At 39.6% G+C, this 12,895-nt stretch overlaps 1 protein-coding gene across 1 annotated transcript in view; it reads right to left on the bottom strand.

Annotated features, from left to right (window-relative positions):
- Positions 1-500: 500 nt before the first annotated feature.
- The window catches only part of HSDL2 (hydroxysteroid dehydrogenase like 2), a 62,446-nt gene continuing 50,051 nt past the window's right edge, over positions 501-12,895 (bottom strand). Inside the window, exons 9-11 of the mRNA XM_043453462.1 lie at positions 12,078-12,227; positions 7,080-7,208; positions 501-1,209 (exon numbers count right to left, since the gene is read on the bottom strand). Coding sequence (XP_043309397.1) covers positions 1,097-1,209; positions 7,080-7,208; positions 12,078-12,227 — 392 coding nt within the window. The 3' untranslated portion in view covers positions 501-1,096. The remainder of the gene's footprint in view (positions 1,210-7,079; positions 7,209-12,077; positions 12,228-12,895) is intronic.

Genomic DNA, 12,895 nt, shown 5'->3' with positions numbered 1-12,895 from the left:
TTGGCCTCCACTGTGTGTCAGGAGCAGGAACTTATGTTTGTAACATAAATACAAATGAACTATTGTATTACTTTGCTAGAACTACAATATCAAAATGCCACAAACTGGGTGGCTAAAGCAACAGAAATTTCTTACACTTCTGGAGACTCGTCTGAGACAAAGGCAGCAGTAGGTTCGGTTTCCTCCTAGGCCTCCCTCCTTGGCTTGCAGATGACTGCCACCTTGCTCCTCCCACATGGTCATTCCTCTGTGCCTCCTTGGCTTCTGTGTTGTGGCCAAATTTCCTCTTATAAGGATACCAGTCAGAATGGATTATGACCCACCCTAAAAGCCTGGTTTTAACTTAATCACTTGTTTAAATGCCTCTGTCTCCAAACACAGTCACATTCTAAGATTCTCAGGGTTAGGACTTCAGTATATGAAGAGGGCATACCATTCAGCCCATAACCATCTATTTTAATATTCTCATTTCAAAACACTGCGACCAAGTGCATGCTTCAGGAAAGAAATTATTTTATTTTAGGATATCTTCACATAACTTAAAATAGGATCTATATTGCAATTAGTTGAATTATATCAATAATATTTTCCTACAGGTAACTTACATTTAGAAAGGTAGTTAACAACATGAAAAAAATGTTTTTAATTCATCTTCACAAATAGTATTTATTAAGTAGTCTATTATATGATTTCTCTGAAAATGCACTATAAAAGATCTTCTTTAAAACAAATTTATAAACCTAAAATATCATTAGTATACAATCCTAAATTGAAAATTTTAAAACAGACTAGTTTCATTTTACATGGGAAGAAGATATTGAAAAGAGTTAATGTTACTGCCTGACCCTGACTGATCACTAATAATACTTCTCCTAGAAGATGATGGTATATGAGATACAGGACTACTTAATGATGCTTATGTTTGGTTGGACAGTTGTTTTAATTACAATTTCAAGTCTTAGAGATACAGAAATTCTATTTTTTTCCCAGAACAAACATGAATATCCTTATAATAGGGATGACAAGAAACATTCAATTTTAACTGTTGAGCCCTTTTACTTTTTGAGCTTAGCAGTCAACATATTTTCTTTTCTCTTTATAGCTTGGAGTTCATCTGATTCATTAGCTTCTCCAATTTGATTGCCAGGGCCATGTTTCCTTTAATCTTCAATTTTCCTGACATGAATGCCATTGCTGGTTTTAGTTTCCCTAAAATGAGAAAATGAGAGCAGAAAAAGCAGCATTAATGCCCTTAGGGATATACCACTTCAAGAACATGCATTATAAAAAAGCATTTCTGAGTTCTATAAACCCCTAACGCACAGAAATTTCTTTTATACCATTTTTTTATCAGTATCTTGGGAATCCCAACTCCTCGATTTAGATTTTAACAGTATCTTATGAGAGATAATATAAAAACAACAACAAAAGATGTCAAAAAGCTGAAGATGCAACATTTCTATGTTAGTTACACAACACTGAAGAATAGATGGCCTTCAAATGAGTTGTCATAAACAAATACTATTTATTTTAATTAATTTTTCAACCTTTACAGTTCATTAAAACTCTTAATATTTCAAATTTAGATTCAAAAACTGAAATGGCATAAATGAGTATAATATTTTTAAGAAATGACAGTAAAAGTATAGTGTATGGATACAAAGTATGTCTCAACAGCATTTTAACCAGAGAAATGCCAGAATGTAAAATGGTGAGCATTAAAACAGAATTGTTGCTAATAATAACATAATAAATAGAAGCTCCTGGAGGGAGAGAACTTTGCTTTTGCTTGCTGCTTTCACTCCCCAGTCTTCTCACCGTTAGGCTTCAGCTAAGACACTGCCCCTTGCTGTCTCACTCTATAGTAAAACCCACCACAGTCCACAGCCCCACTCACGCACACACAGCGTCCAATCAGCTTCACAGAGCTTTGCCTATAAACATGAATGGGCAGCAAATGGAGACAAATATCTTTGATATATATAGACAGCACTCCAAACCAAAAACAGGTGAAAACAATTTGGGGGAAACAGAGACTGCAGGTGCAGGAAAAATGGAAAAGAAGTAAATAAACAAAATTCATGTCCTCATTGATAAGAGAAGCTGTAACAATGTATCAAGAACTGGATGCTGGAAGAAAGGGTCGGGGAGGAGGAGAAGCCCTGCAAAGGGAGAAAAAGAGGAGGGGATGAAATGCAGGAGAGAAAAGAGGAAGGAAAGGAAGGGGGAGAAACAGGTGAAAGGGAACAGAATGGGGTAGAGTGAGGAAGACGGAAGGGGCAGTAAGAACAAGAAAGAAACAGAAAACGTGAGTGAACTCTTGGAAATTAAGATTTTGATATATCAACAATATTAAACTACAATAGAAAGGAGACACTTGCAATCTTCTGGTCACAGCAGTCAGTCTCTATTGCAATACTCCTCCCACTACTAAAAAAGCCTCTCTCCACAAACTAGTCCCCCCCATACACACAATAATCTTTTCAAATGAAGTCTCTCCTTACTATATACCTATATATGTAAAGTGAAAGTCACTCAGTCGTGTCCGACTCTTTGCAACCCCATGGACTACACACTCCACTGAATTCTCCAGGCCAGAATACTGGAATGGGTAGCCTTTCCCTTCTCTAGGGGATCTTCCCAACCCAGGAATCGAACCCAGGTCGACTGCATTGCAGGCGGATTCTCTTATCAGCTGAGCCACAGGGAAGCTGAAGAATACTGGAGTGGGTAGCCTATCCCTTCTCCAGCGGATCTTCCCAGCCCAGGAATCCAACTGGGGTCTCCTGCATTGCAGGCGGATTCTTTACCAACTGAGCTATCTACACATATATATGTATATACATATATGTCAAGAAATACAAAGGAAAGAATAAGAAGGCCCTAAATATGAGGTGATTTACATCAGAGATTTAATATTTCCTTCAGAATGTGAGAAGTGAGAAAATTGAGAACTATCAAAAAAGTAATATAAGATACATTCTCAAAGAGCCCATCAACTATCCAGGAAGATCAATGAAAAATGACCAGACCACCCAGGATCATTGTGAAGTTTCAGAACACTACGGAGAAAGAGCCCATTTGATTCCAAAACTTTCAGAAAGAGGAGGAGTCAATACAAAAGATTAAGAATAAAGAATAATATCAAATCCTCCATGGTAATCTTAGAAGATGGAGCAATGACTTCAAAATCCTAAGGGAAAATGAATTTCAACCAGGAAATCTCTACCCAGAAAATAATCAATTCCACTCTTGGGAATCAACCCAACAGAAATGAAAATATTTATCTATACAAATATGTGTATGAAAATATTCACAGCAGCATTATTCATAATAGCCAAAAACTGTCTGAAAGTGAAAATCACTCAGTCGTGTCTGACTCTTTGTGACTCCATGGACTATACAGTCCACGGAATTCTTCAAGACAGAATACTGGAGTGGGTAGCCTTTCCCTTCTCGAGGGGAATCTTCCCAACCCAGGGATCGAACCCAGGTCTCCTGCATTGCAGGCGGCTTCTTTACCAGCTGAACCACAAGGGAAGCCCAAGAATACTGGAGTGGGTAGGCTATCCCTTCTCCAGCAGATCTTCCCGACCCAGGAATCAAACTGGGGTCTTCTGCATTGCAGGCAGGATTCTTTACTGACTGAGCTATGAGGGAAGCTGTTTAAAACAACCCAAATGCCTGCCAGCCGGTGAGTGGATAAGTATGAGGTACACCCATATTATGGAATATTATTCAGCAATGAAAAGGAACTGAACTATTGATACATGCTACAAAATGATGGATGAAGTAAAAGAAAATGAAAGACTATATATTGTTTAATTTCATTTATATGAAATGTTCAGAAACAGCAAATCTATAAACAGCAAGTCAGTGTGGGCTGGCTGAGCAGTAAAAAGGAATTGACTGCAAAAAGACTGAGGATTTTGGAGGGAGTTATAGAAATGTTCTCAAACTGGATTATAAGTGATGTTGTACAACCCTGTAAATTTACTAAAAGTCATATACACTTACAATGAGTGGATTTTTATGGTATGTAAGTTATACTTTAACAAAACTGTTCTGAAAAATACTGCTGGTAAGCATAATTTTATATGTATATGTGTGTGTGTGTTTGTGTGTGTATTTCTCCTCCCAAAATACTAATCAGGTAAATCTTGTACAATTTATTTTCTTTCTATGATAAAGCTTTACCATACAGTGGCCTCTACTGGCCAAAAGGAGAGATTTTTAATATTAATAACACATCCACTATATATATTTATTTTCTTTCTATGATAATGCTTTACCATACAGTGGCCTCTACTGGCCAAAAGAAGAGATTTTTGATATTAATAACACATCCACTATATAGATTAGGTCACAGACATGGCTATGGTTTCTTAAAGGAGAATGATTAGGATATAAGGCCTAAACTGCGCCAATTCAAAGGAGAGTAGATGGGATAAAGAGTAAGAATGAAAAGATAAGAAAGAGAAACAAAGCTTATCTGTTCCCAATCTGAACTGCTGCTATAAATCTTATAAGAAAAAAAAAATATATATATATATATACATAAAAATTACTCATTTAGCTGACTGACCTCCCCTGGTCAATCCAGGGGCACATTCACAGAAAGACATAAATGTAAAGTTCATTCTTACAAGTTTATTCTACATAAATAAAATGTAAATTAAAGAGGTCACTGGACTCTTTCTCCTCTAAAGGGCGAAATAGCATAATGATTTAGAAGAGCAAGAGCTTGGGAGTTAGCTTGGATTCTAACCCTAACTCCAACATTGATTCACCCACCAAGTGACTCTATTTATTATTTAATTCATCAATACCTCAATCTTTCTTTTTATAAAATGGAGAAAATCTTTTATCTGAAGCCATTATTGGGAATATTGTTTAACTCAACAGTAATCATATACATGTGAACTATAACTACTTGTGAAGTGACAATAATATTTTTTTAATTTTTAAAGATGTTTAAGTTCAAAATATTACATATTTATAAGGTTCAAAATCTCCAAAAATTTATTGAGCATCCAAAGCACTGTGTTTAAGCCCTATAGGGAAACAGATTTTGAAATACTAAACAAACACTAAAGAAACCATTAAAAATGATTACAAAGATAATTCTTCATTAACATTAAAAGATGTCATAATGTAATAAGTGAAAAAGGTTACCAAACAGTAGTAATGCTATAATCATGCTTTTATAAGCACACATACATATTTATATACATTCAAAATGTATATATATTTTATAACATATCCACTATATAGATTAGGTCACAGACATGGCTATGGTTTCTTGAAGGAGAATGCGTTTAAACCAAACATATTTTGTTTAAACTTTAAACCAAAAATCAATTGATGGGCATTCTTCAGTAGTACAATAAAAATATTTTTATTTACTTTCCTTATTCCTAAGCATATTTTCTAATTTTTGTACCACGAATATTTAGCATTACTGTTTAAAAAATGGGGGGGGGATAGATTTTGAAGAAGCCTCAATCATTAGTAACATCATACACATCAAACACAAACTGGCTCTGAGAGTATGTAGGCCATGAGCATCCCGGGCTAGAAATGGAAAACAAGACTTAACACAGCACAGAGTACATTCTGACTGATCTTCAATTTATGAAGGTTAAAAGAGAATAAAGAATAACATTCATAACTCAAATGAATCTTTAGAATATGGAGGTTAAAATGTTATAATACTTTTGCTTAAAGTGCTACTACTTCAGTATTTGAGCTGGTGGCTCAGATGGTAAAGAGTCTGCCTGCAATGCAGGAGACCCGGGTTCAATCCCTGGGTCTTCCTGGGTTCAAACCCGGGAAGATCCCCTGGAGAAATGGCAATCCACTCCAGTATTCTTGCCTGGAAAATCCCATGGATGGAAGAGCCTGGCAGGCTACATACCATGAGGTTGCAAAGAGTAGGACACAACTGAGTCTATAAGTATATGTGTTAATTACCCATCTGGAGTTGTGTTGCCGAGTCGAAAATAGAAAAGATTACACCAACATTTTTCTAGTACAATTAAAGATACAGAGGCAGAATAGAAAATTATGTACAAGCTTCTCTTGGTTATGGATTCTTCAGAAATAGGGTCACTAGGCCATGGGAGATGGCTACAGTTTCCTATTACAGTAGCTGGCAATATTGAAGCATGATCTTACTGCTGCAGCTAAGTTCAGCACCTCCAGTTTCCAAGCTGTTATTGGAAATGGTATCTTAGTCCAATTGGCAGAAATGAAGTCTACCTAGGAGTTCTTCTGACTTATCTCTCAGTTCCCAATACTGTCTTAATAGCTTTTCAGTCATGCAAAAAGAGTATTTTGACATCTGCTCCCCATTGTTGGATGAAGTAGAAGGGTCAGGAGAGGTAACAGTAAGAATCACCATTCCAAAACTATGTACTCTTCAAATCAACATAAATAGTCACTAAGACTGCACTGCTACAACATGTTTGAGTTTTGATTATTTGAAAAGGGATAAAGCAAAAATGTAAATGTAAAGCAGAATGTTAAAAAGCAGAGACATTACTTTACTGACAAAGGTCCGTATAGTCAAAGCTATGGTCTTTGCAGTAGTCATGTATGGATGTGAGAGTTGGACTATAATGAAAGCTTAGCACCAAAGAATAGATGCTTTTGAACTGTGGTGTTGGAGAAGACTCCCAAGAGAGAGTCCCTTGGACTACAAAGAGATCAAACCAGTCAATGGTAAAGGAAAGCGGTGCTGAATATTCTTTGGAAGGACTGATGCTGAAGCTGAAACTCCAATACTTTGGCCACCTGATGTGAAGAACTGACTCATTAGAAAAGACCCTGATGCTGGGAGGGATTGAAGGCAGGAGGAGAAGGGGAGAACAGAGGATGAGATGGTTGGATGGCATCACCGACTTGATGGACATGAGTTTGAGCCAGCTCAGGGAGTTGGCGATGGACAGGGAAGCTTGGCACGCTGCAGTCCATGGGGTCACAGAGTTGGACATGACTGAGTGACTGAACTAAAAGCAAAATGTTAGAACAAAATTTTTCTTGAGCAATCAGTCAACTAGTAAAATTTAAAAACTCACCTGAAAACATTTTTACAAAGTCATCAGTAGACATACTCATTACCACATCTACCTGATCAGAAGGCTCTCCATATCCAACATTACCACCCTTGTTTTTAAGATCAAGAAACCATGTTCCACCATCTTCACCTACACAGAAAACAAAGATATAGAAATAAATGTCAAAGAAGCTCTGTTGTTCTTAGTAACTGTACAGTTAGAATAATCATACATAATGCTGTTACCCAGGTTGAAATTCCCAGGCCTCTATAAAATTCAATATTTAAGAACTTATTATGTGCCAGGCACTAGGCTAGGCCCTGAAGACTCTGCAATAACATGGTTCATACAAAAGACTAAATAGAGGACAATGTGGAGTCAGGAAAGCCCAGCCAAAGTGGAGACTTAAAAGTTAGGTAAGAATTTGCTAGAAGAGGAACTGAAAAAGTACAGAAGATAGAAAGAAAGTGAATGGTTGCCTCACATGAACTCATAAGGCAGTCCCTGTCTTTATCCTACAGGATATTCCATGGATGGAGAATGGCATTAGGTTTGCATTTTAAATAGATCACCCTAACAGCAGTGTAGAGAATACAACATTTAGTTCAGTTCAGTTCAGTCGCTCAGTCATGTCTGACTCTTTGCGACCCCATGAATCACAGCACACCAGGCCTCCCTGTCCATCACCAACTCTCAGAGTTTACTCAAACTCATGTCCATCGAGTCAGTGATGCCATCCAACCATCTCATCCTCTGTTGTCCCCTTTTCCTCCTGCCTTCAATCCCTCCCAGCATCAGGGTCTTTTCCAATGAGTCAACTCTTCGCATGAGGTGGCCAAAGTATTGGAGTTTCAGCTTCAACATCAGTCCTTCCAATGAACACCCAGGACTGATCTCCTTTAGGATGGACTGGGTGGATCTCCTTGCAGTCCAAGGGACTCTCAAGAGTCTTCTCCAACACCACAGTTCAAAAGCATCAATTTTTCGGCACTCAGCTTTCTTCACAGTCCAACTCTCACATCCATACATGACTACTGGAAAAACCATAGCCTTGACTAGACGGACCTTTGTTGGCAAAGTAATGTCTCTGCTTTTTAATATGCAATCTAGGTTGGTCATAACTTTCCTTCCAAGGAGTAAGCGTCTTTAATTTCATTGCTGCAATCACCATCTGCAGTGATTTTGGAGCCCAAAAAAATAAAGTCTGACACTGTTTCCACTGTTTCCCCGTCTATTTCCCATTAGAGAGGGACAAAGAGGATGCAGAGGGACTTCCCTGATGGTCTAGTGGTAAAGAACCTGCTTGCTAATGCAAAGGACACAGGTTCAATCCCTGGTCTGGGAAGATTCCGCGTGCTGCAGGGCAAATAAGCCCATGAGCCGCAACGACTGAAGCCTGCCTGCCCTAGAGCCCACGCTCCACCACCAGAGAAGCCACCACAGTGAGACGCCCATGCACCATAACTAGAGAAGAGCCCCCGCTCGGCACAACTGGAGAAAGGCCGTGTGAGACAATGAAGACCGAGTGCAGTCATAAATAAATAAATAGAGGATGCAGAGGACAGTTTAGGAAGGGACTGGGGCTGTTCAGGAGCTTGAGGATGTATGCCTGGGTCAGGATTCAGCAGTGAAAATGGGGACAGGTTGGCATATGTGAATGAGAACTTAGCAAAGCAGTACCACAGAATTAGGTAACTGATTGCATATGAAGAGGGAAAGGTAGGGAGGGTGCAGAAGAGGGATTTACTTTGCTAGTTTTTGGCTTGGGAAGCTGGATAAATAATGGTGTGTTGTTTTTTTTTTTTCTGAGAGAGGACTATTGAAGAAGAGTGGATTTAACAAGTAGTGCCAAAGCCGGGTATTGGGAATGATGAATTATTATGAACATTTTCAGATTGAGGCATCTCTGTGATAGCTGGGTGAAAATGTCACATGAAGTCTGACCAGGCTACAAAGAGAGATCCGTAAGGAACCAGCTCTGATGGTCACTGAAGCCATGTGAGTGGTTGGGGTTTTCCTAGACAAAGTCTGTAGAATAGAGGTCCAAGACAGTGACCTGAAGACTATCAACATGTAAGGAAAGGATGGAGAAGCATCTAGCGCAGGAGACTGACAAGGCATGATTACAGACAGAGAGGAAAAGCAAACGGACATTTCCAGAAGGAAAGCATGGTCAGCAGCATCCACTGTTGCAGAGTGGAGACAAGGCAAGAAAGACAAACGCCCACTGGTGACACAGAAGTCACTGAGGACCCTGGGGAGAGCAAATCCAGCGGACCGGAGGGAAATGACACCGGAGCACAGAGAACTGTGTGTGAAAATAAGCTTGGCTCTGAAAGCGAGAAGAAAGATGGGGGGTGGGCAGTGTGATTGGAAGGGTTGTTACTGCTGTATTTTTTTTATTTTAAGAAAGACTTTGGGAATGTTAAAAAGCCACTGGGAAGGACACTTCGGGACAAATAGGTGGAAGGTACAGCACCTATTCCCTGAGGAGGCCAGAGGAAATGGGATCTAGAACTTTGCTACTCAAAGTGTGATCCCTGAACTCCACTACTGTCATCATGTCAAAAATGCAGACTTCAGACCCTACCTCAGACCTCCTGAATCAGATTCTGCATTTTAGCATGCCCTGCGGGGATCAGTATGGATCTTAAAGCTTAAGATGCACACATCTGGAGTTGAGCTCGACCTGCTGGGAGGGGAAGATGAGAGGCTGGGTATCAGATGGCAGGAAGCGGAATAAATTCCTATCTGTTGGCTTCCCTTATCTCTGTGAAAGAGGAGGTGGGATTATCTGCAGAAATGTGCAGGACAGTGGTAAAGGGAGAGAGAGGAGATTTCAGGAGCACTGAAAGGTTTAAATAGTCACTGTGTTAATGAGACAAGAAGCTGACCATGGAAACAATGAATTCTGATGTGCTGCTTAGACCCCAGGTGGAGCGGGCCACTGATGAATTTTTATTGATACAGATTCACTGGTTGGTGTGACTCCCCTTCCCACAGTTTCCCAGCCAGATGTGGCAGCCTGGACTCAAGTGTGGAGCAGGCAGATAGTGTGATCATCCAGGACTAGGATTTTGACAGTTGGTGACCCAGGCAGCAGGTCAGGAAGTTTAGGATATCCGCAAGACGGTGATTGAAGCAATGGACTATGGGCTCTAGGGAAGGAAGTAAAAACAAGAATATGCAGATGGATTAAGATAAAGTAGAGGTGATAAAGGAAAAGGAATTGGTAATGTCAAAGTTTGTGTGCAATGGGACTGTGGTAGCTAATTCTTAAAACCATCATTAACATGTATTAAAACTGTACTGAGAAGAAAAATATTGAGAGATTTTAAAAGCTGACTGCATCAGACTGATCAGAATTAATCTCAAAGATTAAAAAATAGCAAGAGAGTCCCCTGGCAGTCCAGTGGTTAGGACTCGGTGCTTATCACTGCTGTGGGCTCAGGGTAAGTCCTTTGTCAGGGAAGTAAAATCCCACAAGCTGTGTGTGGTGCAGCCAAAAAAAAAGGAGAAAAAAAAAAGGCAAGGTGCCCATGGTTAATGAATTACTGCATTACACCACCTGTCTTCTAAATAGGATTTTCTCTCAATTTAATACACCAAGATGTTAACACTGAAAGTATCTATAGGAAAATTTTATTTTGCATATGTCCATATGCACTGATATGCAGATGACACCACCCTTATGGCAGAAAGTGAAGAAGAACTAAAGAGCCTCTTGATGAAAGTGAAAGAGGAGAATGAAAAATTTGGCTTAAAGCTCAACATTCAGAAAACTAAGATCATGGCATCTGGCCCCATCACTTCATGGCAAATAGATGGGGAAACAGTGGAAACAGTGGCTGACTTTATTTTTCTGGGCTCCAAAATCACTGCAGATGGTGACTGCAGCAATGACATTGAAAGACGCTTACTCCTTGGAAGGAAAGCTATGACCAACCTAAACAACATATTAAAAAGCAGAGACACTGCTTTGCCAACAAAGGTCCGTCTAGTCAAGGCTATGGTTTTTCCAGTGGTCACGTATGGATGTGAGAGTTGGACTATAAAGAAAGCTAAGCGCCAAAGAATTGAACTGCTTTTGAACTGTGGTGTTGGAGAAGACTCTTGAGAGTCCCTTGGACTGCAAGGAGATCCACCCAGTCCATCCTAAAGGAGATCAGTCCTGGGTGTTCATTGGAAGGACTGATGCTGAAGCTCAAACTCCAATACTTTGGCCACCTGATGTGAAGAGCTGACTCGCTGGAGAAAAGACCCTGATGCTGGGAGAGATTGAGGGCAGGAGGAGAAGGAGAAAACAGAGGATGAGATGGTTGGATGGCATCACTGACTCAATGGACGTGGGTTTGGGTGGACTCCGGGAGTTGGTGATGGACAGGGAGGCCTGGTATGCTGCAGTTCATGGGGTTGCAAAGAGTCGGACATGACTGAGTGACTGAACTGAACTGAATATACATTGATATTAACTTAAAAATACAAATCAGAAGAACTACAAAACCAAGTAGAAAACAAATGTATCACTTATATGTGGAACTACCAGTTTAAAACAAGTAGATATAACTATAGGTTAACACATATGAACCCCACGGTAACCACAAATCCAAAGCTTTGATGGTGGTGGTTTAGTCGCTAAGTCATGTCTGATTCTTGCGATCCCATGGACTGTGCCCACCAGGCTCCTCTTCCCATGGGATTCTCCAGGCAAGAATACTGGAGTGGGTTGCCATTTCTTTCTCCAGGGGATCTTCCCGACCCAGGAATTGAACCTGGGTCTCCTGCATTGCAGGCAGATGATTTACCAACTGAGCTTTGATAGACTCACAAAAACCAAAAAGAAAACACAAAAATACAAACCAGTAGTTATCTGCTATTCTTAAATGTCTACATTCTAGGGTAAAAGTTCTGGATATAGCCATCTATTCAGGTGATTACTATTGGAAGCTGATATACTTCTAAAGAAAATACCCTACATTGTTTCAATAAAAGCTACAGATTACCAGAAGTAACCCTTACCTGAGAGTTCAAACTGGTAGATGGCTTGAGTGGCTTTAACAACATCATCATTGAGTGAGTCCTTAACAATTCTGAATGTTTCTTCCACAGCTCCAGAACGTGGTTTTGGTGGTGGCTGTGTCTTCTCTTCTTTCAATTCTGGAACAGCACCTATAAAATGTCATTTATGTAAGTGCCTTTAAGGCCCAGGCAATGTAAGGTCCCACACAAAATTAGTTAATTAGCAGAACAGACTTGCTACCATTTGACCAAAATGACCTTAAATATGTTCAGTGGCATCTTAAAAGCACAAATCAAACATATGGAATAACAACCAAGCACATCAGTTATGATTGTAAATGTAAATGGTGTATAGTCTTCAAGTAAAAAGCTCTCAAGATTAGGTTAAAAAAAAAAATCCAAACTATACAGTGTTTATAGTAAATAGATCTAAAGAAACTACTAGAGTTTTAGTGGTAACAATTAATCACTCCTTTATCATCGCCTCTGAATTCTAAAACCAAATGAGCAAAGAACACCATGGAGTCAGAAAGATGGAGATCAGAATATCACTATACAAGCTGGAGGAAATGAACTGGAAACTGCAGTTTGAATCAACAGCCAAGCGAACTCCTCAATAATTTTACCCCTAAATTAAACTTATTCACCTAGTCTCTTCATCCTTGGGTTGGGAAGATCCCCTGGAGAAGGGAAAGGCTACACACTCCAGTACTCTGGGTTGGAGAATTCCACAGACTGTATAGTCCATGGGGTAGCGAAGAGTCAGACAAGACTGATTGACTTTCACTTTCACTTCATCCCTGGATTGAACCCGCCTC

Source organism: Cervus canadensis, chromosome 30 (genome assembly GCF_019320065.1).
Source record: "Cervus canadensis isolate Bull #8, Minnesota chromosome 30, ASM1932006v1, whole genome shotgun sequence".
NCBI lineage: Eukaryota > Metazoa > Chordata > Mammalia > Artiodactyla > Cervidae > Cervus > Cervus canadensis.
The sequence above is the reverse complement of the archived record's forward strand: the minus strand, read 5'-3'. Positions and strand labels throughout refer to the sequence as shown.